At 39.9% G+C, this 26,228-nt stretch overlaps 1 protein-coding gene across 1 annotated transcript in view; it reads left to right on the top strand.

Annotated features, from left to right (window-relative positions):
* Positions 1 to 680: 680 nt before the first annotated feature.
* Positions 681 to 26,228, top strand: part of LOC144513064 (DNA-binding protein SATB2-like) — a 32,945-nt gene continuing 7,397 nt past the window's right edge. Inside the window, exons 1-8 of the mRNA XM_078244128.1 lie at positions 681 to 781; positions 5,637 to 5,809; positions 14,165 to 14,404; positions 17,555 to 17,740; positions 22,927 to 23,053; positions 23,728 to 23,851; positions 24,761 to 24,863; positions 26,174 to 26,224. Of these exons, the coding sequence (XP_078100254.1) occupies positions 771 to 781; positions 5,637 to 5,809; positions 14,165 to 14,404; positions 17,555 to 17,740; positions 22,927 to 23,053; positions 23,728 to 23,851; positions 24,761 to 24,863; positions 26,174 to 26,224 (1,015 nt within the window). The 5' untranslated portion in view covers positions 681 to 770. The remainder of the gene's footprint in view (positions 782 to 5,636; positions 5,810 to 14,164; positions 14,405 to 17,554; positions 17,741 to 22,926; positions 23,054 to 23,727; positions 23,852 to 24,760; positions 24,864 to 26,173; positions 26,225 to 26,228) is intronic.

Raw genomic sequence — 26,228 nt, forward strand, 5'->3', positions numbered from 1 at the left:
TCCCACAAATATAGCAAGAAGCTTAAAGGACAAGACCCATGAGTGTACACGTTTAGCTCCTTTACTATAAACTGTGCGTACTTCCATTACTGCTAACCAATTTCCAAGGCATACTCTTTAGATGTATGTTATTTGGATGTATGTTTAGCCTCAGGTACAGGTCACTCAATGGACAGTATATTGCACTCGTACTGCGAGACACTCAGACACAGTGAAGACACAGTCCTTTCTCATCATTTAGTTTTATTGAAGCCATGGCTGCTGTGACGACCGTGAGCCAAACAGCAGGGCGGGGAAAAAAAAAAAAAAAAGGACCTTAGCTACTCAGTTAGCCTTCTGAAAGACTGTACAGTGGGGCAGACAGCGCCCCAGTCCACCGGCTTGCGGTACTCGCCTTTCTCCAGCACGTACTGCCGGCCCTTGTAGTTAGGGTGCTCGTAGAAGACCCACCAGCCTCCCAGGACCCTGCAGGAATGAACCTCCCTCCAGTGGAAGTTCTCCAGCACGGAGGGGCAGTCCTCAGTCGCCTCAAACACCCGACCGGCAAAGTCCCCTTTGACATAGAGCTGGATCTTGTAAGGGTCTCCACTGGCCTGGAGGAGGATGAGAAGAGGAAATGGAGATTGAAGGTTTTTGGAGAGATGTGGTGCAAACATGGATGGAAGGGGGAAAAAGCTGACTGAGAGATGGATGCAGGTTTCGGCTGTGAAGAAGAGGGTGTGTGGTTGAAGAGTAAAGAAATGGCTGAGGAATAAAAAGTGGATGGCACAATGGAGAAGTGGTAGGTTTGAACTAATATCAAGCATCTGTTTAAACAAGTCATTCTGTCTGATATTTAGCCTTCAGGACTTCTGCTTGCAGTTTGCTTCTTTCTCTCCACAAAATCTCTAGAACTAAGCATCAGAAACTTTAAACAAGAAGGACAAAATCTCTGCCGTTGGCATATTGTCCCTACTTTTACGAAAATTAGCTTTCAAGACTCAATGGTAAACAGAATGAAGGAGGTGTGATGCAGAAATGTTTTGTTGCGACATAATTCAGCATCTTGAAATGGAAGCGTTCTCATACTAAAAAAGGCTCGGAGGCTTACGATGTGAATCATCTTGCAGGAGCAGACTCTATCGTTGAGGCCGATCCAGCTCTGGTAGTCGGGGTACTCGCCTCTGCTGAGGACGTACTGGTAGCCCATGTAGTTCGGTCTTTCATAGATCACCCAGGTCCCGCTCTCCACTCGAGCCGAGTTGCAGCGACTCAGGTAGGAGTGGAAGTCGGTGCAGTCGCCGTCGCACTCATACCTGCGACCCTGGTAGCTCTTGTCCTCGTAGAAGATGATCTGGGGGAAGGCACACGAGTGAATCTGATATCAGGAAAAAGTAATAGACCTTTTTCACGGCAGACATGTTGACATGTCATAGTAGGAAAAGCACAGGTGTATTCAAAACCATTAATGATGGCTGCATTCCACTTAGGAGAGACCCTGGTGTTGTGCATGCTGACTCACTGAAATAGCTCACTGGGACACTTGATGGAATTGAGCCATCGTTAAGGTTATCAGTTTCACCTATGCTTTTCCTAACTATGACAAGTCATAGTGGGTTTCTGTCTGTAAAGATGTATGTGCATAAACACTCACAGGCTTTTGACACAGACCTCAACAGTCGTGAGGTTTTTGTAAAGGAAACAGCAGAGCCACAAGAGAAAAAGAGCAGGACAGCTTCACTTCTGACTACTTTTCTACCTTCTAAATGCTGCAAGCCAAGAGCTAAATGCAGAAACTAAGTTTACAAGCTTACAAAATTAAAGGCATTTTATTCCATAGCTGTTAAACGTCCTACATCAACACAGGCATTTTTGACTGTAGTCTTAAGCAAAACTGGAAACAGGTTAGCCCCTGCGTACAGTCACTTTAGACCTTGGGGTCATCCAGTTGCTTGAATAATGAAGACAGCACACAGCATCTCATTAAAACAACATGTATTGCTGTTTTGAAGGTATGTCCAGAATCCTCAAAATCTGGATAAACACATATTCATATTTCATTTCCTGCTACCTGGATAGGAAATATGGCTTTGGGATCTTGGTTTAAAATTGTCTTCTTTTTAATGGTGCAAGAGATAAGAATATGTTTTAATCCAGATGCTTAGAAGAGTCTTGGGAATGTCCAGGAAATATCTTCAAAACAGCAATAAGAGTTATTAAATGTCCTTGTGGGATTTTCAAAAATTGCTGTAAATGTACAGTATTTGTGTGGAAAATTGGATGCAAAGTGATGTGACTGTAATAATAATATACAAGAGGCACAAACTTGACATCTTTAGCTTCTACTTACCCTGCCCATCCTGCGACCAGCTGTGCTCCACCGTGTGGTCTCCCTTGAATATGTGTGTGTAAACTAATGTTAAAAGTGTGTGTGTGTGCGCTCGTATGTGAACCTTGTTCTCTTTTATACCTGCAGAGCCCTCTGTAATTGAGACAACTGCTTTGTCATGAGAATGAGATCCAAAATTTGAGTCAGTGGTTCCATTGCTGGTCATGTTTTCCAGAAACAGGCCGTGGGATTACACAGCATAAAGACCTCAGCCACCGACCAACTCTTTACAGCAAACTGTAAACCGTGTGTGTATACTGTCAACACACCCAGAGATATATGCACAAACACACTGACATAAAACATATAGACCTCTATTTGATGATTGAACGTTCAACTGTCACGCACCGAGGGGACCAAATAAGCAATACATTTCAAGCTGCCGCTTGTCAAATGGCCACTAGATGTCGATGTTGTTTCACATTTTATGTTCCCCAATATTCCTCTTACCTTAACCTGAACCCAACCAATTAGGGTTCTCTGCAATGCAACTCTATGGAAACATAAGGGAACATTATTTCAACGGTAGATAGACGCCATGGGGAAACATTCTCCAACTTCAATACTTTTATAAACTTTATAAAATATGTCAATATGTACGATTTCCAAAAATCAGTCAAAACCAACTGCAGTTATAAGAACACTGCTGGTGAAACTCTGGTAAACTCTGTTTCTGGCTTCTTCCCCCATTTTCAAGACACCTCTCCAAACGTCACTTAAAATGTCTCAAAGACATTGTCTTGAAAAGATAAAAACAACTACACTATGGGCAGTAATAAGGAACAACTGCAGAACTAAGTGTGTAATCATTTTGTAAGAACAGGGCCAACTTTTAGATAGGAAAGTAATATAGTAAATAATAATGTAGCTGTCTATACTTTAGGTCAGATGGTCAGAACTGGTGGGAGGCCATAACCCACATGTCATTACCAAACACTGCCACATGGGGGCAGCACTTCCTCAGTAAAAAGACAGCAGCTTTCCTCAGAGGTTCTCTATAATTGTTTGCTGTGATAAGTCAAAGCTAATGGCATAAAACTGAATAACTGGACTGTTGTCTGTACAAAACAAGACATTTAATGAATTCACAATGGGCTCTAAGAAATTGTGATGTTTATTTTTCCCTATTTCATTTAAGATGTTTGATTTATCTGGAAGTTTATCATCAGACAATGATGATGATGGGGGGGGATAATCCATTAGTTGCAACTTAATTACAATGACATGTTTCATGCACAAAGACATTAAACATGTGTTTTACTTTGAGAAAAACATAAAACTGTAATTTAATGTCAGTTTGGGTATAAATGATTTTGAACAGATTGGGTATAAAATAATCATTTCCTCTGCATATATACAGCCTTTGGTCATATAATAATGATATATAAGTAAATCACAAATGCTTTAGTTAGTATATATAAAGCTCCAGAAAAACACACACAGAACATCAATATTTGCTGTTACAGGTAATACGAGCTGGCTTGAACCTTGTGAAAGCACTCTTTAATTGCCACCCATGCCATTACACACACACACACACACACACACACACACACACACACACACACACACACACACACACACACACACACACACACACACACACACACACACACACGTCTTGCAACTTGTGTTGAGCTGTCAAAGCTACTTAGGATGATGTAGGACAGACAAGTGTACACACACACATACACAAACCACAGAGGAGGAGCGACAGGAAGGCAGACAGCCTGAGTAGTAATGATAGGTGACTATTCTTCCATCTAGAATAAATCAAGGAAAGTTGACCACCAGCCCTGCTATTTGAACAGAAAGACTTACAAACAACTAAGTGATGAATGGACAGAATATATGGAATCATTTCTCAGGATAGTACACACTTCATCTCTTTTCTTTAAAAGTGAAGAGTTATCACTTGCCTGCTCAAACATTATAGTCATACTGTTCAGTGACATTAAATAAGAGGTATTTATAATTTGAATCCCACCCAACTGAAGAGTACAGTGAGCTTTTGGTAAATTGCCTCAGTTTTGAGTCAGAAACTTCATCAGAATTAGGAGAATAAATTAATCACATTTTTGAGATTAATTACAAGAATTGTAAAAAACAAATATCACATTGATATTGTAAGGTATAAGTGACTTAAGACATGTTTGTTGTTTGTGACAACAAGATGTTTTTAAAATGTAAATTGTTCATAAAAAAATGACTTCCTAAGTCTGCTGGCCATTTAGGAAAAATGACCTCTTCTTATTCATTCAGTCAACCTTTATTTATACAGAGGGGGCTTCGATGAGCGCAGTTAGCTCTCTTCTCCATGGGTTCCCTTTGTATAGAACAATAGATACAGAATAGAATAGATAAGGATGGCAAAAGGATAAATGCCACTGCCGTTTATTCCATCTAATTGAAATAAGGGAACAAAAATAGACAAGGATCACTTTACTTAACAGGAGCTCTAGAAAGAATCACCCGTATACACATTGTACAAAATATATTAAAGACGAGGGAAAACAAGCAAACAGTGGCATCTTCTCCAGGGTTAAGCACAGCAGTCCACTGAAGATTGGACATTTTAAACAATTTGTATACCCCCGAAACCTCTCTACCCCTATCTATCATTTATGGTCGAAGGGAAAACGTTCACTTTTGGGCCAAAGTTATAAATTGTAGGATTTGCAAGTTAAGAAAGGTCCAGCTGAGGTCCGACATTTCCTTTGAATTTGTTTTTTTTTTCTCCACCAGTAGGAGTCAGACAGTAAGCTTCTCTGTTATATCTATTCTGATCATTTATAACTTTTTAAACCCAGGTGTGTATCTCTTCAGTGTGTCTATGTAAGATTTGTGACATTGTTACAATGATGAACTTCTAACGTTTTTTTCCCCCAACTTATTCTCCCCCTGTTCTCTGCAATCACGACATCTGGGAAATGAATTATCCTTTCTATATCTGTGATCACATTATTTATTTAGTGCACGGCTTTCTAGAATAAAGAGGTAGCTCTTTTTTTTTTTTTTTACCCACATGCTGCACAACTTCTGCTCAGCTTTTCATTTTTTTTTTATTTTTAAACTATGTTTTCTGCTGGAGAGCTTAAATGTTACAGATTATCATTTGAAGACAGCAAATAAATGTAACGATTATTTCATGTGTGTCAATCTGTCTTCGGGGTTTCCCTCCCAAACTCCATCTCCTCCCTCCCTCCCTCCCTCCCGCCCTCTCTCCCTCTCTCCCTCTACATGTGTCATTTTACTGCTCTTTACTCAGCAGGCAGCAGCAGTCTGTCCTCATCACTCCTTGTCTTTATATCTCCTCGCTCGGTGTGCTGCTTTTGACACGGAGGGAAACGTTGGGAAATTCATATTGTCTCAGGCTGGATTCTCTCGTTTACACCAATGGATGGAGTTTATTCCCCAGCAAGCACAGTGACTTCTTAAAAAGTGAGTGAGCATTTACTCTTATATTTATAAAAGTTCTTCATACTGTAACAACTGATGGAAAACTACGGATCAAATAGTTTATGATGCAAACATGCCTGACAATGAAGTGATACAAGTTGTATAGCACTTTGAACTGATACATAGGCAATGTGAGACTAGTTTCATGTCAAAATGCATATTTGTATGTAAGAAAATGTCATGCTTTAACACTGCATGCACGAGTAACAGTTGGTCTTGTGGAGGTAGAACCTTAAATATAACCAAATGGGACGTTGACCATAAAAAACATTCTTTTGTCATTATTTGACAAAAATAGATATTCATAGTTTTACTACAAAACAACAGAGCTGTCACTTTTTATGAGACGTGACTTAAATGTGGGGTTCCTTTTAGAAAATGCAGTTTATGATTGTGAAAATAATCACAAGTTGTTGCATTAACAAATATTCGGTACACATACATAGTAAATCGTCATTAGACATGAGATGCTTTGAATTACTTAATTTTTTTAATTGATCAAAGTTAAGATTGTTATATTTTCATAACATGATAGCCTTTTTTTTCTTATAAAATAGAATTTCTCTAATTATGGAGTGACTTTTGTTTTCCTTTTATAGCCCTGACATTGCAACTTTTACATTGTCTTGTTTTGCTTTACTAAAAGATTTTTTATATGGTTTTCAAATAACTTGAAAACACTTTGGAGCATATATATATATATATATGCCTACAATATACCATAAAATATATAATAAGTTTTCCTTGTGTGGTAGAAGCTTCATTTTAACTTGAAAACATCTGCCACATGCTTTTTTTCCCATACAGCACTTGGATTGACAGCTTTTGCATGTTGCAATGGAAATGGCATGTTGTCAAGTTTCATGTTGTGAGGAAAATGTAACTAACTGGTATATAGAGAAATGACTCAATATATGTTACTGTATGTAGCCTAGGATGTAGAAAAAATATAAAAAGAAAGTTGAAAAATAAGAAGAGCTGATATAAAAGGTAAAAGGGTATTCAAATAACATTATTTATTGTCTTAACTGGATTTGAGGGAAACATATTTTTACTATCAATTTAAATGATTTCCTATCACTAATATTTTTATTTCAATTAAAAAAAACAGCTATTAAAACATAAAGACACTTCCTAATGCTAATGCATAGACTGTAAAGGGGAATAAAGGGACACTGGTCATAACTTAATTGTGGAAAACATATTATATACAACTAACACAAGTTGTGAAGTTGGTTCAAATCCTATAAGTGTGCTCTCCTAACGCGACACCACAAGCCAAACTCAATTTAAAGTTCCTAGGAAGTGTGCATTCTTCAAAACGACATATTGTTCAATTTGGCAATCATCAATTATTTTAATATCCTTTAGTTTAACTGCCCCTTTACACAGAGGTGTCATTAGTTAAACATAGCTGTAGTTAATACAATTAACAATGAGTAGGCCTAACATATAGCCTAGCTAGAACGTCTAGTGTGCTATTGAGCATTAACAATAAGAGGCTGAGTTTTGTCAGCGCCGTTTTTTTTTGTCAGTGCTCATTGACATACATATTGGTCAATGGCGGTTCATTTGGCACACCTGAATCAAACGGAGCCATTATTAGCTTAATTTTATTAGCTGCAGCTGTGTTTGTCTGCCAGGTCACGTCAGGTGAAAAGCTTCCACTTAGCTGCTAATATCCGTAACGTTAATGCTGCCGTGGGCGCGACAGTCAAGTAACAGTTCTAAAAGTTGAGACTTAACAACAATAAAGTAAGTCATCATTTGTACATGCATGCCGAATTTATCAGTATGTCCTAGAGATTTAGTAAGTGTCAACAATAGGTGTTTATTTGCTGGTAATGAGTAATAAATAATGAACAAATTATTATTTGAGTGGTATTTGAACGGAATTCGTCGCTTATTCACACTAGACCAAGTAGGGGTTTCGTCGCTGAAACAAGTTCTAATCAGGTAATAAAATAAAAATGATTAACATTTCAGAAACAGAATCTGACTTAGTAATGTTATGTGATTTCCTAATATGATATTATAGACCTAATAGAAGGCTAGTGGTCTGCTGTAACCAAATAAACTAAAAACATGCTGATGAAAATGACAATTAACAGTATTATTCCCACAGTCTCATATGTAGCCTACTAAAATGTATTTATTTTACTGAATACAAGTAGTAGAAACAAAAAGACAAAGTCTCAAAATAAAGACTTTAATAATTTTAGATAGGGCCCTGATAACAATGTGAATGTATATTTGTTGTATATAACCATTCAGGTATGTGAAGGCCTGATCGAAAACCTAAATGTAACCAAATATTTCAACTCTTAATAACCTTGATGAAACTAAACTAAACATTAGTTTTGATGATGTTGTCTTTTGACCCAAATACAGATGTATTGTTGTCAAAAATAGAGCTGTCACTTTCCCTAGGGTTTTACATGATGTATTAGCTTTATGAATACTTGATATTTAATGTGCTGGTTTTAATGTACCTGCATGATCTGAGAGCCTGAGCAGGATCTCCTGTCGATCTCCTGTCTGGTGACTGTATTTTAAGCGAAGTTTGCCTCCACTTCTGGTATAAAATATGCTTTTATTGCTTATGCATTTGCAGTAAGTATATTCGTAGCCTATTCACTGGTTAAGAGTTAATCAGCTACTAATTGAGGAAGTTTAGTACAAGTATGCGGAGTTTGACCGTGTAGTAAGAGCTCATTGTGAGGCTGGTTGAGCAGCTTTAAAGGTGCCTTGTGGAGTTCTCTTGTAAACAAACAAAATTTCCGTTTACGTCTAGTGTTGCTCACCAGAACTCATTGCGTGTATCCTTGAGATCTAACAAATGTGATGAATGATTTTTCCTCCTCATAAAACACTTTCAACGCTGGTTTTCTGTGCACAAGACAAACAAAACAAGGACCCAGAGATTTGACCTCTTGTCTTTTTACATGCTTTTATGATGTCTTTTTAGCCACTCAAGGACCACTTGATCCCCCTTAAGTGTCACTTGGAACCCTTTGGAACCCTCTGAGGGGTCAAGTGGGACCCTGCCCACAAATGTTTAGGTGCCACCAGACCCCAATTAGACTCTAGTAAAATTCAGCCAGTCCTATTGTAACTGTAACCTACTTCAAGGACCTTGTGAACCCTCTCAAGGGTTCTTAAGGTGTTAAAGGCCCTGAAAGCTCTCTTAAAGACACTCAAGAGACCCCTTAAATTAGACCCTGCCTAAATTAATCTACTCTAGTATTTTGCAGCAAGCTGAGGTTTTCTATGTGATTTGTCAGTTGGAGGCTACTGAGTGTGACTGTACATTTGGCCTCCATGTGTGCTAGTAAAGTCTGTGTTGGGAGTGTGTGGTCTCTTGGCTGTACACCCTCTGAATGTGTCACTTGAAGTGGTTTCATGTGTGTGAACGAGTGAGCGAAAGACACTTTTCAAGCATAACAAGGTCTTAATGGAAGTATTTATAGTAGCCTAGTAAATAACTGGTTTCTGTTTGGCATGAAAATAAACAGGTTTCAATTTGAACTTAGATTCATAATGCTCAAATGAAGGCGAAAGTCTAAGTATGAAGTCGAAGGTCCTAGTATTGCGCGTGTTGGCTCACTGACACACACTCTGAGTTCCAATACCTATACTACTATACTATTTAGTATGCCAAAAAATACCAGGATGTCCTACTGCATCCGGTCACATTTTGCAGTATGTAAGCCAGCATGCTTTTCTGGCTATTCTGACCCACAATCCTTTGTGCAGCACATATGAGCAAGACGGTCAAAGTTCAAGGCGCAATGATATGCCCCAATTGTATGAAAATTGCATGCAACAGTATGTACTTTGTAAGGGCAGCTGCTGTCTATACTAAAAGTATGAGATTTGGAACTGAGCCACTGGGTCTGTTCGAAATCGCATACTAACATACTATTCGTACTAAGTATGACGTACAATTTAGTATGTAGTTCGTTCCAACTGCATACAGTAAAATGAGGTTTTTGTGTATGTGAGAAATATGCAAATGTATACTACATTAGTTAGAATTTCTGAGTATCAGACATGAGCTTACTGGACATACTCAACTGCCCCAAAATGTATTGTGGTTTTTCAGACTGTCAAATGGTGAATTTGCAAGGCAGACAGTTTAAATAATTTACCGTTGGATAAAGTTACTACAAGTGATGGCGAGTGACATTAAGGTACAGTTAAGAGGACAAACGCAGGAGCTCGTATATCATGTACTGTAGAAAACACTGTTATTTAATGATTTTAATTTGACCTCAAAGAAAACTGGAAAATATTACACTGAGTGTACTGTAAGAGGTAATGTTGATTTACATTTATGATAAACTCTTCATTCAACAGCAGCTCGGAAAAGCGTATTGCTTGAGTATAGCTCATTTTAAACAGTCTGCTGTTATGTCATACTTTCATAATCGTAATTTGGTATGCAGTATGCAGCACATAAACATTGAGCCCTGTCATGGCTTAATGGGAAGCTTGACTAGAACAGAGCCATTGTTAATGTTATTAGTAACATCTGACCTTTTCCTTCTGTGAGAAGTCAAAATGTCTGCTATGATGTATGAAGTCTTCGACCCGCTGACGTCAGCACTAACTTGCTATCTTCTCAGGTGATGCAGCCATCTTCACATCCTTTTTCAGAATGATCCATTGTTTGGCCCTTAAAACTCCTGGGCTTCCATGTCTATAGGTTTAGGATCATTGTTATGCTGTACTGCGCTTATATTGAGAAACTAAAAGAACAAATCTCTTTAGAGAGAGAGAGAGAGAGAGAGAGAGAGAGAGAGAGAGAGAGAGAGAGAGAGAGAGAGAGAGAGAGAGAGAGAGAGAGAGAGAGAGAGAGAGAGAGAGAGAGAGAGAGAGAGAGAGAGAGAGAGAGAGAGAGAGGGGTGTTTTGGTTGCTCGTGGTGTGTGCGCTGTCTAAACCTAGTTTCGTATAGTGTGTGTTTCATTGGCGTTGTGTCCTTGTTTGGTGTGTGTTGATTTGAGAAAATGATTTAGATGGCGCATTTAGTTGTTATTCGTCCCTGGAGTGTAAATGAGTCCCACCATGGGAAATGGATTCTTTGGCAAATGTCTTTTTTTTTTTGGTTTTGGTGGACTGGAGAATGCTCAGCAATCATTAAATCTGTTGTATGATAAAAAAAGGATGAATGGGTAAATTTGCAAAGGCAGTGTGGGAGGGACAGCTGCACCGAGAGGGACAGAGACTAGCAGCACTATTGACATGATGGTCTTTTAGAAATAAAACTGCTTTTTAATCGTATATTGTAGAAACACATGGTGTCTGTTTCTAAAGGGATGTTTAGAATTTGATTGTTGTCAGTCAGCAGGCCAGGTTATAGGTAAAGTCCTGCCACAACAGTACTGGTGCAGTGAACCATAGCATAGCTCTCAATTCCCCGGTTGGTATTGGCCTACAATAGTGATAAACTCATGGTTTAATTCCTGGCTGGGGTTCCTGCTCAGCTTAACCTTTCCGGGGACACTATCACATATGAAGTATCTTAAGAATATATTATATATAGGGCTTCAACTAACGATTATTTCATAGTCAATTTAATCTGTTGATTATTTTCTCGATTAGTTGTTTGGTCTATAAAATGTCAGAAAATTGTGAAATATGTCTTGTTTTGTCCACAACTCAAAGATATTCAGTTTACTGTCACAGGTGAGAAGAAACTAGAAAATATTCCCATTTAAGAAGCTGGAATCAATGAATTTTTACTTTTTGTCTTAAATTACTCAAACTGACTACCGGCGATTTAATTTAAAAGTTGACAACTAATCGATTTTAATATTGGCATTTTAGGCCTTTATTTGACAGGACAGCCCAGATTGAAAGGGGAGAGAGAGGGGGAATGACATGCAGCAAAGGGCTGCAGGTCGGATGCCGACCCGCGGCAACTGCGTCGAGGACTGAGCCTCTGCACATAGGGCGCACGCTCCACCAGGCGAGCCACCCAGGTGCCCCACATATGAAGTATCTTGTGGGTGGCGTAAGGAATCCTTCTCCTTGTTGTTGCACTTGGGACTGCTAAAAAGGAGAAGTTGCTATTGGTTTCCAACATGGTAGCTATAGGGTATAGGACGCACAGGGACTGTCCCTGCGTTCCAATATCCATCCATACTATTTAGTACACCAGTTTTGTGACTGACATCAAACACTACAAGTTGCTCTTAACAAATATGAGTCTGAGTGCACATTTTGAAATGCATGTATTTCATTCATTTAGTGCCTTAGTGGTAAAGAGACACATATTTCTCTCTCTCTCTCTCTCTCTCTCTCTCTCTCTCTCTCTCTCTCTCTAGGTGGGCGTCGCTCCATACTGTGTGATTTAAATGTTTGTGTTGGATGGGCTTTTTTAAATGGCAGCTATTCATTTTTCATGTGTGCTTTATTATAATCATGTATCGCTTTTGGGTTCAGATGTATGTGTCGCTGCCGTCTTAACCGGTCATACCAGTGGAAACCACACAGTGTGAGGAAAAACACAAAGCAGGGAGAGCAGACCGCTTTCTCAAAGATACTGTGCAGAGTTTATTTAGCAAAAAATTTTAAAAAGTTTATTTAAATATATTTTTTAAGGCTTTACTGACTTCTAAATGTTTTCTGGCAGTAAACCAGTGCAAAGAAACCTTTTTTATAGTGTAGAAACCACATGGAGACCTGAGATGTAAACATTTAAGTTGACTGTTTGCTTTTTAAATGTTTAATGCCTACACTTCTGGTTTACGAGCCTCAGCAGATTACAGTATATGAGTTCTGTGTGTAAAATGACAAATGACAGTCATTTACAGTTAAAGCACCTATAAAAATGTTTAATGTTTTAACAATGTCAGCATTTAGAGGAATAGTTTGACATCTTGGGAAATAGACGTATTCATTTTCTTGCAAAGCGTTAGATGAGAAGATCGATACCACTCTCGTATCTGTTTGCTAAAAATGAAGCCAGGAGACCGCTTAGCTTAGCATAAACACTAGAAACGGGAAACGGATAGCCTGGCTCTGTCTGCCAATGGGAATCAAAATAATCCACCTACCAGCACATATAAGGCAAATTAATTAACAAATGATATCTTGTTTAATCCGTACAAAAACCAAAGTGTAAAAACGGTGGTTTTAAGGTGGCTGCTTGTTTAGAACTAGTGCCCAATGACTTCCTATAGTCTCTGCTGACAGAGTCCTGTCCTGCTGTCATGTCCTCTAGTGTTCTGAAGAGCCATGTAATATTGTGACCTGTATTAATGATATACTCTGGCCTTTCCTTTTGTACAAAGTCAAAGCTTAAATCATACCCATTGTACTTTAAGTCATCGTGTATGTGTGTGTGTGTGTGTGTGTATATAAATAATATATATATATATATATATATATATATATATATGAAGCCACATACTGTAGATTAGCACATTAATAAAGTAAAACGGCTCTATAATATAACATACAATAAAAACTATAATATTTATGATTTAACATAAATAGTTGATGTTAATACCACCTATATCATAAAGTATGTTGACAGAAAAGTGTTGAATATTTTTTACATTTTTTTGTTTAGTTCTACGTGCTTTTTGGTTGTGTTCTTACCTACAGAATACAAGTGTGCATTGTCACAGTGTTCCTTACACTCGCTCACGTCTGTCATTATAACATATAATTTACTCCAATGTGTGTAAACACAGAATAATATACTTGTCTGTATTTAGTCTGAGTGAACGCCACTTGTTGACCTGTGATTCGTCCCAGATGCCTCTGACTCTGTCTGTTGTGGTCGTCCCTGCCTCTCTTCAATGTGAATAACAAAGAAATGTGTTCGCCGAATTGGCCGGGGAGGAATTGAACAAAGCGACCAGTTGTTGATGAAACAGTCTGTAATAATGGCTTTTCACTGTCAACACTGGCAGAGTATAAAAGACGATGTACTTGATATACAGTGTGTAGGTGTATGACGACCATTTCAGCTTGTTTTGGTTTAATCAGAGTTGGGAAAGAGTCACTGGTACTGTATAATAACTGCATAACTCCTCCTCCTTACCCCTCTCGAACTCGATGGGCTCATGTTCAGTGATATACAAGTCAGTTTTCTTTTATGTAGGCTTAATCAAACAATCACATTCATACTCCAGTTAAGATCTGACATCAAAAAGCTAAAGGACACTAAATTCTGTGGATTGAAGCCGAGGCTTTTTGAATATGTAGTGGTGGCTTTTGTTTATTTTTTAATTGTGTTCACGTCAAAACAGTGTCCTAAGCGTCATGCGACCTGACTGTATTTCTTGTTGAGCACTGAAGCAAGTTCTTGTGTTTCCTCCCAGCTTCACACTCTGTGCTGGGTGCTCCTCCTGGAGTTTTCAGGGTGATGGAGCAGCGCGGAGGTGCAGGCGGGGGAACGGAGAGCCCCAGCCTTCGGGACAGCACCAGCCCAGAGGAGAGAGGAGGGGAGAGCCCGGCCTCCAGTGGCCCCCCGCCGTGCAAGTTGAGCCTCCTGGAGGTCAACGGCAGCCCAGCAGCTCCGCGGACCAGACAGAACGGCACACCGCTGAGGCGACTAGGAGGTGCGGCATTGACACAGATATGTACATGCTTGCTTAAATACAAGTGTTCAGTCATTTATTTGGACTGAAGCTCCTGAAACGCACAATGGTACACAAACAAATTCTTGTAAATAGCAGATGTATGCACGAAAATACATTTAAAATAAAGTAACTCCTTCCTAGGAATAAGTCGAGTACGAAAAAGATAAAACAAGTGCTAAACTTCCTTCCTAAACACAAAACATCACCTTACATAGTGAAGTATACAAATTCTATATTAAAATATATTAGCAACACTTTGAATTAGAGCTGGGTGATATGGAGAAAATCAAATATCATGATATTTTTGACCAAATACCTCGATAACGATACCGCAACGATATTGTAGTGTTGACTATTGGTGCTTTCACAAAATATTTACACAATGAGGTTTTTGATAAATAATCATCAGTAATGTGAATATGATGACTAATTAGGGTAAAGGCAAATAACAGAACAGCTACAACAGTCTGGTAAGCTCAGAAAAGTACATCACTTTACTCTAACGCAGCCTTTAAAACCAGGAAAAGACCACACTTATGCCATATTACGATATCCAAAATCTAAGACATATCGTCTTAGATTTTCTAGTCTCATATCACAATATCGATATAATATCGATATATTGCCCAGCCCTACTTTGAATTGTAGCAATAATAAAAGTGTTGACCTGCACTCACTACAAAATAAGTCTCCCCTTAACCACACAAGATTTCACTTGATTAATGTAGCAGAGAGATACAGATGTAGGTACCACTAGTGGGTGAGAGGAACCTAAATGCTTTAAGGCCTGGATTAAGTTAGATGTTGGAATCGTTCCTTAGATATCTGTCCACACTGACACAATCCTCTCTATTACTTTTCTGTTTTCCTTTCACACTTTATCACAGAGGCCTCTTTTAATCTGCTATTCATTTATTTGTATCTGTCCTGTTTGAAAATGAACCCATCACAATTTCCCAGAGCCCAAGGTGAGTCTTTACATTTCTGGGGTGGTCTTTACAAAATCCAAAGATACTGCAATCAAAGAAAATCCTTAATTTTAAGAAGCCAGAAGCAGGACATTCTTTTTGGCTTGATTGGAGACGTAATACAATGAACTGATTATTGAAGTTGTTGTTGGGAAGAAAAAGTGAGGACATGCAACAAAGGTCCCCAGCCAGAAACAACCGGGGTGGTTGTGGTTATTCAGTATGCATTTTAACCACTATGCTATAAGATCGCCTCATTGTATAACATTAACCTTCCTCCTGAGTTTATCCTGTTAGACTTGGCATGCAATTACAATTGTAGAATGATAGTAGCCCACTAAATGTATCCATACTTTTGAGATGATATGTCTGGGTTAGTATCCTTCATCCCAAGTGCCAGCAGGATTTGAGCTTCAAACACACAACTATTTTCGTCACTTTTCGTATGTGCAAACGAGTGCAACGCGGCAAATGCCTTTGATGGCTGATGGTGTTTGGCCTTCTTTTGCTTGGTCGGGGCCTGCTAAAATATTAGCATAAAGATCCATAATTGTATTGATGCTGAAGTTTTGGCACAAGGCACCAAAATGAAGTCTACCAAGGACATGTGGATGATGTTGGCGTCTACTGTCTGTGGGTTGGTTGGCCACACACACACATTTTACATTGGTATTTCGGAGCAGCATGTACGCTCTAAAATACCTAACACCCACGCACAAATGCCCATTATTCTCTCATGCAGTTGAAAACATCATCATGCATCATCACACAAACATTGTAACAGTACACACATACACACACACACACACACACACACACACACACACACACATACATATTCGGCTAGGTTTCCTCCCTCCGCCCTTCCACTGAGTGGTTGGCTTATTGGTCGATAGCGTGCCTGATGCTGCCTTGGTTTGGCTCCGACTGATCTGTGTCTGCCTCATCGGGAGGAGGATTGATAGCTTGTTAATTAGCAGTTCCTGTGGGACAGAACAGTGGACTGGATCGGTGTGAATGATTCCAGGAGGAGCTCTCTGGACTTGCCCAATAACGAGTCTAGACCAACGCACTGGAATCGGTTTCACCGCTGAAGTTATGGCATCGCTCCTGAGTGCTAAATAATATAGATATTATGTCAGGCAACACTTTAAGAGCTGTTCTGGAAACAAGATGTATTCATTGTGGGTTTTAATGTGTGGTGCAAACACAAATGAAGCTGTGCAATCTTACACTGACTTACATTCACACTGGCAGCTGCCCAGTTTAACCAGTCTTCCACTGAGACCACCAAGCAGCTATACTGCTGCAACGCTAACACATTACGTCACCCAACAGGCAGAGATTTGTTGAGAACTATTGCTGTCATCTTTGGTATTTGTAGGAATCCCTTTCACACCGATCCTGTTCAAAACGCTGAAACATGGATGACAAAAAGAAGCTTAAAAATCCTCCCAAAAAAAGTTCCTCCCAGCCAGATTTGAGAACATATTCACAGAGGAAAAATGGAGAGGCGGACATATCTCTTCATTGCAAAACAGTTTAGTTGCTCTGTAGTTGTTCTGTGCCTTGCTCAGGAGCACGGTAATAGCGAAACAAGTAAAAAGAATCCCACCACACTTTCCTAACTGATTCAGAGATTTAAATGGGGAGCTTTCCAGTCACAAGGCTAGTTTCTAACCTGCAGACCCCCACCATGGCCAAAAAGGCAGTGATTCATATGAACAATTTACAGATTTTTGGATTTCAAATTTGCTGATTTCTTGAACTGTAATTTTAATACGTAAAACGGCTGATAATTTTTACTGCTTTGACTGTCTGAACTAACCGGCTTCTAGACCATGATGATGCTGCTATCATGAACAGCTGTAAATACAGCTATCTGTGTGTACCGCTTCCAGCTGTCATGTTGAATTTTGAGGGATTTTTTTTTTATGCAGTTTGCACCCAGAAATGCTTGACCAAATTGGGCAATCCTGTCATCGATTTATCTAAAACTGTGCAAAGTCTTTTTGGATGAGCGGAAAAAAACAACATATGTATGGAGAATATGCATCCGGGAAAACATTTGAGCCACCTCACTTTCTGGAAAGAGAACAGACTACACACACGCACGCACGCACGCACGGCCGGTCCCAACCTCTGTCTGTCTGTCTGCCAGGTTTGATGATCCCAGTCTACTGTGTGGTGGAGCATGCCGATGTGAGCGTAGCTGGTGACTGTGAGGGGCATGGCGACCGTCACGCTGAGTTTGTGTTGGTTCATAAGGATGTCCTCTTCACGCAGCTGGTGGAGACAGCACTGGTCGCTCTGGGATACTCACACAGCTCAGCTGTACAGGCAAGTGGTAAGTAGAGGTGTGTGTGGTAAGTAGAGGTGTGTGTGTGTGTGTGTGTGTGTGTGAATGAATACACTCATTCGGGTTCTCTTAATTTCAGTTCAATGAAAACGTATCTGATAACTCTATCACTACAAAGTTAAAATTATTAATGTGTAAATTGTTGCTATAATCAGATGTCAAGTTCATCGGCTATTCAGCTGCTTTTCTGATTTAAACCTTTGCGGACAAGTGGACTGTCCCCAAAAACGCACCAGTCCAATTCTCTCAATCAAATAAATCAGACTGTTAATGGAACTGTGTGTAATGCATTCTGTGATCACCACACCCCAAATGACCCAAGGGCTGATCTAATCTGCAGGAAACGGTGCTCTTTGCTTCTTTTGCATCTGTCTTTACAGTTATTCTGGATTCAGCAGTTTAAACACAGCTTTTCCCTACATGAAAAGGGTTCATGCATTAAGCCATACTATAGCAAAAGAATGTGCTGTACTTATATTGACATGGACTACAGTTTAAAGGGGTGATAGAATGATTATATAGGGTATTTCACACTGTTACTTAAGGTCTCCTAATAGGGTATGTAACATTGGTTGGGCTGAAAATTGCCCAAATGCTATTTTATTAGGCCCTTAACTACCCTGTGAATATGGCTCTATTTGGAACAAGAGCTTTTCTTCCAAATATGGTATGCACATGAATATTTAGATGAGCTGCGCGCTGATTGGTTTGAGCGAACCTCATAGAAACACATTGGAGACGAGACAGCAGGTCTCATATTTCAGAGATACGTTATATGTTTGTCGGGCTACTTCACTTCTGAGACTTTTTTTTATGCAAGAAATCAACTATATAAAGCTCAAATATGGGCCGTTTTACAAAAATGTATGGATAATTGCAAATTTGGTAATACGTGTCAGACTTTAAGAGCTCCACACAGTCTGACAAGGAAATGGCAACCTCCATACCCAGTTAAAGTCACCGTTTCTCGGCTACTGGACTACTGGGGCTCGGGGCTCCGCGCTCTGCGGAGCTGGCTGGCTGCCAGCTGCCGGCATAACTAGAGTATATTTAGTTTGAATTTTGTCACGCCACTTATATAACTTCTACTCCAAGGTCTTATAAAGCTAACTATGGTGTCCGATTTCAATTTAATGCATTTTTGTGAACATTAGGGATTTCGTTAGCTGCTACTGTCCCTCCAATCCTATGGGTAAAGATCGCGGCTAGCTGCAGGCCCTGGAGCTCCATCAGGGCCTCGGCATTTTGTAGTCCAGTAACCCAGAACCGGTGACTTTGCGCGGGCTTCCCTTCGTGATGGAGATCCAGCTAGCTCACAGCGAGTCTATGAAGTAGGACACGCCGGGCGGCGAGGCAGCACCGGCCACTGTCACGTAGCCTGCTGAGCTCCTGCTGAACTGCGACACACAGACGGACACAATTTGCAATTAGCCATCAATTTTCGTAAACCGGCCCATATTTGACCTCTACATAGTTGATTTCTCGCATAAAAAAGTCTCAGAAGTGAATTTAGTAATTCAACAGCGGACCTCTGGAGATCTGCATGACCTAGCTAGATTCAGAAGACTAAGCTGACCTCAGGTCAGTGGTGTAGTCTATGCAAATGTTGGGGCGTGACAAAGACTAGGAGTTGGGATGCTGACGTCAGCTTCCAGCTTTGTTCAGACTCGCCCGTTTTCAGCGTCGGTTTCAAAATGTGAGATTTGCAGAGGATAGGGGTATCAATGGGATTTTGAGCTTCTATGTATGTCCTATTTACCCACCGAACTGTCGTTATTCAACTATGACAAGGTAAAATCGGTTTTGCATTCTATCACCCCTTTTAAGTTGGTATTAAAGAAAATCCTGTTTGGAAATGATAGAATGAGGCAGTGAATAGCAGTCAAAATGCAACCCTGTCTGACAATTCAAATATGACAATTTTGAGCATTTTTGAAACATAAAAAAAAAAAGCTAGTGAACATGTTTGTCCAATGATTTAATAACTCATTTCTTTGGTGTGGCGTCTTCGGCTCCACTTCCTCTTCTTGAATTTCTTTAATTTTTTTTTAATTTTTTTTTTTTATTGATATTTTGACAGGACACCAGATGTTCAGACATATGTTCCTTGTTCCTAAATTTTCTTTTTATACAACACACAACAGAAGCATCCTTTTAAACTACAACAAAGGGATCAATAAAAGAAATCTGGCTACTACCCAAATACTTCCCCTCTTTGATCAAATGAACTCAGGCTGCACCTGTCAGCCATTGAATACAATTTGAAAATGAGACACAGCTGTAGACAACACAAAACGAACCTGACAATAGGAGGAATACAGACCAATAAAATAAACAAACAACAAAAACAAAACAAAATGTGATTAAAAAATGTAACAATAAACATGCCTTGTCCATTATACCAACTGCCAGTTATAAAAATCAGACAGACATTTCTTCTGTTACGTCCAAAAAGGAGCCCCACACTGTTCTGAAATATATCTTCCCTACCGCTGACTCTATAAAGTAACCCGTTCAAAAGTACTCAATCCATCCCTTAAAACAGCATGGGCTAGTTGACCTCTTCTTGAATTTCAAGAAAATTGCCAATTCTTTCATCTGGAAAAAGTAAAATCAATAACTTTTAATCCAGAATAAATCAGTGTCTGATAATGGCAACTTTGATTATAAATTATTTAAATCATTGCTCCAATAAGAAGCTATTAAGGACGTGTTTAATGGCATTCTGCTTGATTGACAGCCAGGGTGTTTTCCACTTCCTGCTTAGCTCCACCCTGGCGTCCTCCACTTTGACAAAATGTGTATTTCCTGGCACCAAGATCAGGGCGAGGAGTGGACCCAAATCCAAGCTTCGGTGACGTCACATCGCTGTTTTTGTGCAGGTCACAGTTTTGACAACTAGAAAGTTAAAAGAACTCTAAAATATTTTTAATCTCGGTTGTTGACAAACTGTAAGCCTCTGTACATCACATCTGGGAAACGCAGGAATTCCAAACTTCTCCCTTATTACGTTGCTAATGGGAAACATCTCATGCTTCAGTCTTTCTTTTGGTAATTGATGAGAAATTAATTATTTCCAGCAGCAGTTTAATAGAGTATAAGTGGTTTCCAGATGGGTGGGGTTTGCCACATAGTACAATAGCGAGTACTGAGTACCGAAATGTTTAGACGCTCACAGAAAAAAGTATTCACCACGAAGGTATTTCAAAGATAAATCTGTCTGCTTGCTCGAACACTTATCTCCTGATGTGATTCAGTTCACCCACCTGGCAGCATGAAGGTTAAACCAAACACTAAGTCTGGACTTGTGCGTATCAGACCAGCACCAAAACTTTTTCCTCATCATTTTAAGATCAAAACAAGAAGGCAGACAACATCCAGTCGACTATGAAACAACCACACACACACACACACACACACACACACACACACACACACACACACACACACACACACACAGAGAGAGCACAGTTTGACATTCCTGGTGTGTCCCGTAAACACAGGGCAGTCTAACCAAGTGGCCGACGCCCTGCGACCCCCCCCCTCGCCTCTACCAAATGGCTAGGTTTTGTTCTGAGAAATAAGCCTTTTCTTTTCAAATAAATAATTTTTGGCTGGAGTCATGCATATTTCCCCCAGTGTGGTCACAACCAAAATTATACAGAGTCTCTTCTATTTTCTTCTGCCGTTGAATTGCGTCTTGCATAACTTTGGCTGGACAAGTATTTTTAAACTCTTAACTGGCACAGGGGGTTTTCTTTTAATTAACTTGAACATTATGGCTAATTAAAAAGAAGCTATTTCTTGTCTAGGGTATATGGTTACTGTTCTGGATTTAACATGGGATTAGGTGAATTGCTGAGCAAAAAAAAAATCCCTAAATTTAACTCCAGGCGATGTTTTGGGAGGCATTCACTGATATTACTCAATTACAAATAACCATTTACCGTATTTTTCGGCTTGCACACCACAAGAGGTTCCCAGAAACAACCCAAACCTTATTTTAACTGAACCAAATTATTTTGAACATGTTTTTAAAATACACACCGCATGTGAAGTTAATTATTGGTTTCATTCATTACTTGCTTTGACATGGCCAGTTTGCTCCAAAGCACATTGTATTCATGCTGAGGGACAATGTTGTTGTTGTTTACATTTATTTTTGTTTTAATACATTTAATTTAATACACTTCTGCACCATTTTCTATATTTGGGTAATATTATTTAGCATTTTTGTACTGCAAAATCGTGTTCCTTATTGACCAACATGTCTGCAGATACTGATATATCTTCGATGAGCTAAAATCAGCAGATAATATCTGCTATTTCGGTGTATTGTTTGGGCTCTAGATAGAAGTGTGGGTTGGTGGGTAAGATGAGATTTAATCTGCACTGACAACATAATTTTTGAGTCCTGTAATCGAATATATCTGAGGTCAGGAAGAGTTTTAAAAATGTGAAAGTAGGTCTGTAAATTCATATCAGTAACCGGTTGATGACATGTCAAAGTATTAATCATTTCTAAAGCAAAGTCAGCTGCAGGACACATCATAACTGCCAGTTATGAGAAGAAATATTGTGCTGTAAGACAGGAGAACAATGACCTCACAGTGTTTATTCAGTACATCAACATCTCATTCACAGTGTGCTTCAGTCTCTAATGTTGAGTTGATTTTACATTTCTCCTCCGATTAATCAACTGTGGAGTCCCAAGAGAACAGCCTTTGTTCTTTTGCCCCTAACACCACCATCCTCATGCAATGAAGACGCGCACGCACACACACACACAGACACACACACACACACAGACACACACACTCTATCTACTGCCAGGCTAAGGCCAGGCAGGGTCTGTGTTTGATTTAGCAGATCCTAACGCGATTAGGCCTGTTTAGATTTGCACTTCCAGTCACGGTTGTTAGAAGGCCAGGGGAATGTTCAACCCAGGATGATGCTCCAAGACTAAGAGGGTCGTCTGTTAAACTCTGCTCCCCAACACACACAACACAAAACCAGTGGTTTGATTTACATCAATAAGAAAACGCAAATGCATGAAAACGAGATTTCTATCAGCCCAATGGAATATTCTTATTTTAAATCTAGACTTGTAAACAGACAATGAACACATGCTTTATTTATGTATTCGTTGTCCTCCATTTGTTTATATTCTCCAGGCATCATTAAAGTGGGCCGTTGGAAGCCGATGCCCATCCACTACCTAACAGACGCTCCAGAGGCAACAGTGGCTGACATGCTGCTGGACGTTTACCACATGGTTACACTGCGGATCATACTGCACAGGTCAGCATGTGTAGCATGTTTGTCATACATGTATTAGGTTCAAATCACATGGGAGTCAATTTGCTAGTTGTTGCTTTGTACTGATTTTTAACATCATTAATTTTGACTATTTACACACTAAGAAAGTCACCCAAAATGGTTTCACAATCACAATGTGTACTAGACAAGGCTGGAAAAAGCTCCCGATTGGCATGAGCATTGGTTTTGGTTTAGCATTGGAATAGTTTTTGGTAGATTTGTTAGTGACTTTGCGGTAATGAAGCTACCGTGTGTGATGGTGCTTGATGGTGACTGGGTATATACACTGCACACAGGGCAGGAGGATGGAGGGGTCTACAGGGACCTAGTCTCGCATTGCCAGACCTATCTCCACAGAGCTGTGGAGTAAGGTCTGGCTACACCACAGACACATTCAACACTCTGGGTTGTTTTGCATTTAAAAGGAGTAAAAGACAAAAAAGTAAGAGCAGCAAACAATGAACACTGGTGACTTGTCCAAGATGAAAAGCTCTGAACAGGGACCAAAGACCTCTAAGTGACTGATAACAGACATCACTTACTGCTTCTTTGAATAACTATACTGTGTTTCAATGATTATAGCAGGTTGACCAATGTTAAAGCCTCTGCTTTAAGTGAATGAAAGTTTGACTCGGTGTATAACGACTCGTGTGCAGCTTTGCCCGGCTTGAGGAGCTGCCGTCAGAGCAGTGGACCCACGCCACGGTGAGGAACGCCCTCAGAGAGCTGCTCAGAGAGACCAACCAGTGCGCGCTGGCCAAGGAGTGTCCCCTCTCCCAGGTATGTTCTCAACGGCACCACAGCTACCGTAAATAAAGTCTCCAGTGTGCAGTTCAGTGGAATAAAGTCTTTTATTCATAATTTCAGAAATAGTTGACCTCTGTTTCATTTGTGCAAGTCGCAAAATTAAATTCCAATTTTTCCAGAGATAAATGTTTATCTGGGTGAGACACACACACACACACACAGAGCCAAAATGCTGCTAAGTATTTTCTCAAAAGGTGGTTTCATCATCAACTCACCACACACTTAGTGCACTGTGTAATCTCTCTCTAACACACACACACACACACACACACACACACACGCGCACACACACACACACACACTCTCATACAGACGTATTAATACCATCCCATGGGAAAGTATGTACACGCACACCTCAATTACCCTGCTCTCACACACCCTGCAGTCATTAGACTTGAGAGCGTGTCATTTCGACTTGTGATTTATACACAGGACTTAGTCATGATGTAATTAGTGATTAGGGGAAGTGTGTGGGTGGTGTGTGTTTGCAGCCTGACTCATGTGAGTTTTAATCCTCAGTGTTTCCCATGTTGAGCTACACATGTAGACTCGTGTGACATCTACTGCTCTGTAGACGTGACCACAGTGCATGCTGGGAAAGGAAGGGTGAATGAAGAATTCTAACAGATCTGCAGTCAGTCAGCTGCTTGAGATTTCTCATTTCTGTAACAAAAATCCTAACCCCTAACACTTCACACAGGCCTTTCCTGTCCTGACCCTCAAACCCTGAATCGTTTGAAAGAAAACTGTATTATGTGTCCCATCCAAAGAACAATCATAAATGATAGAATAAGTGTCGCAGATTGTTGTTGCAGCAACATGTTTACTTTTGTCTAAGTAATTGTATTCTTGTCCATTTCTCTCCGTCCCTTTTTCTGTCAGAGCATGATCTCAGCGATACTGAACAGTTCCTACTACATTAACGTCTCCACCTCTAAATGCCAGGAGTTTGGACGCTGGTACAAGAGGTACAAACGCATCAAAGGTAACTCTCACATCTCTCGTTCATCTATTTTCAAACACTGAGCCCTGAAGCAGCTGTGTACACATGAAGAAAGCATAAAGTTCCACTGATTTTCCTCGTATGAAACGTACATTATGGCACAAAGTGAAAGTGACTGAATTGGTGACCACAGCTGAACAGAAATCTGTGAAATTCAAACACATGCACGCATAGATGAAAAACTCTGTGCTGTCCTATTGCAATCAGACCAGTGCGGCGCATGTAAACAGACATTTTCACAGTAATCTGGTTCCTTGTGTGCATATAATCGCAGTCTGTCGCAGGTGTTGCTTCACTTCGATGGTAGCTTCATGTTCTCAGTAACTCCCCTGTTGAAGTGTCTGTCTATCTTTGAGCTGATGCAGTTTATTGGCACTTGTCCTCATTAAATTCTCCCACCTTGTTAAAAACTTTCACAGTTTCAGTGACCACCCCTCCTGCACCTCAACCATCAACTGTTCAGCTGTTTATACTTTATTTGCCTCATGTTGCTTTTTGGAAAAGTCATAAAGGTGGAGGCTGTCAGAGCTGACACTCACTGCTAATCATAACTCCACTTAATGCCACTCACCTGCCTGGCAGCCTTTTGCTTTTGTGATTTTAGTTGCTTTAAATGTGATTATTTTTGATTTAAGTTTTTCCATTCTTCTGTGCACCCCCTGCATGTGTGTGTCAGCCTGTATGTGTCTAATCTGCTGCATGAGACGTCTGTCACTGACAGCTCTCAATAGGAAGGAACTGTCACACATGGTTTGCATTAATGTCACCCTTAATACACATGACAAAACTAAATGCTCTTAACTCCTAATGGAAAACAGCAGCAACACACACACACACCACCAAAAAACCCAGGCGTAAGAGTTCTTCTTACACACACACACACACACACACTCTGGGAAGGTAAAAATCTGAAGCTCTGCCAAACCTCACTCACAGAACTCCTATTCCCCTAATAACCTAAAATGTGACTCTAAACCAAAACCCAGCAGAAGCATAATAAGAAGCAGATTTATGTGGAGACGAGCAGAGAGGCCCTTAAAATCCAGGAGAATAGAAAAGTTCAATGCAGTGCTAAAGAGGAAACGCTCTTGAGCCTATGTGGAGAACGTGGAGAAAGTAAGTGAAAATAGGTGACTTCAGTGTCCTAAAATAAAATGCTTAAAATAAAACTGTGATTTTGAGATCGTCCTCTGAACCATTAGACCAACCTGTGCTGCAAAGCAAAAAGCGATCCTAGAAAGAGGTTTTCTACAGCACAGTCCTAATTGTGTGTGTGTGTGTGTCCCCCTCAGGTGAATACATTGAGAAGATGTGGTCAGCACAGGACAAATCGGATATTAAAGGTAT

This window comes from Sander vitreus, chromosome 24 (genome assembly GCF_031162955.1).
Source record: "Sander vitreus isolate 19-12246 chromosome 24, sanVit1, whole genome shotgun sequence".
Classification (NCBI taxonomy): Eukaryota; Metazoa; Chordata; class Actinopteri; order Perciformes; family Percidae; genus Sander; species Sander vitreus.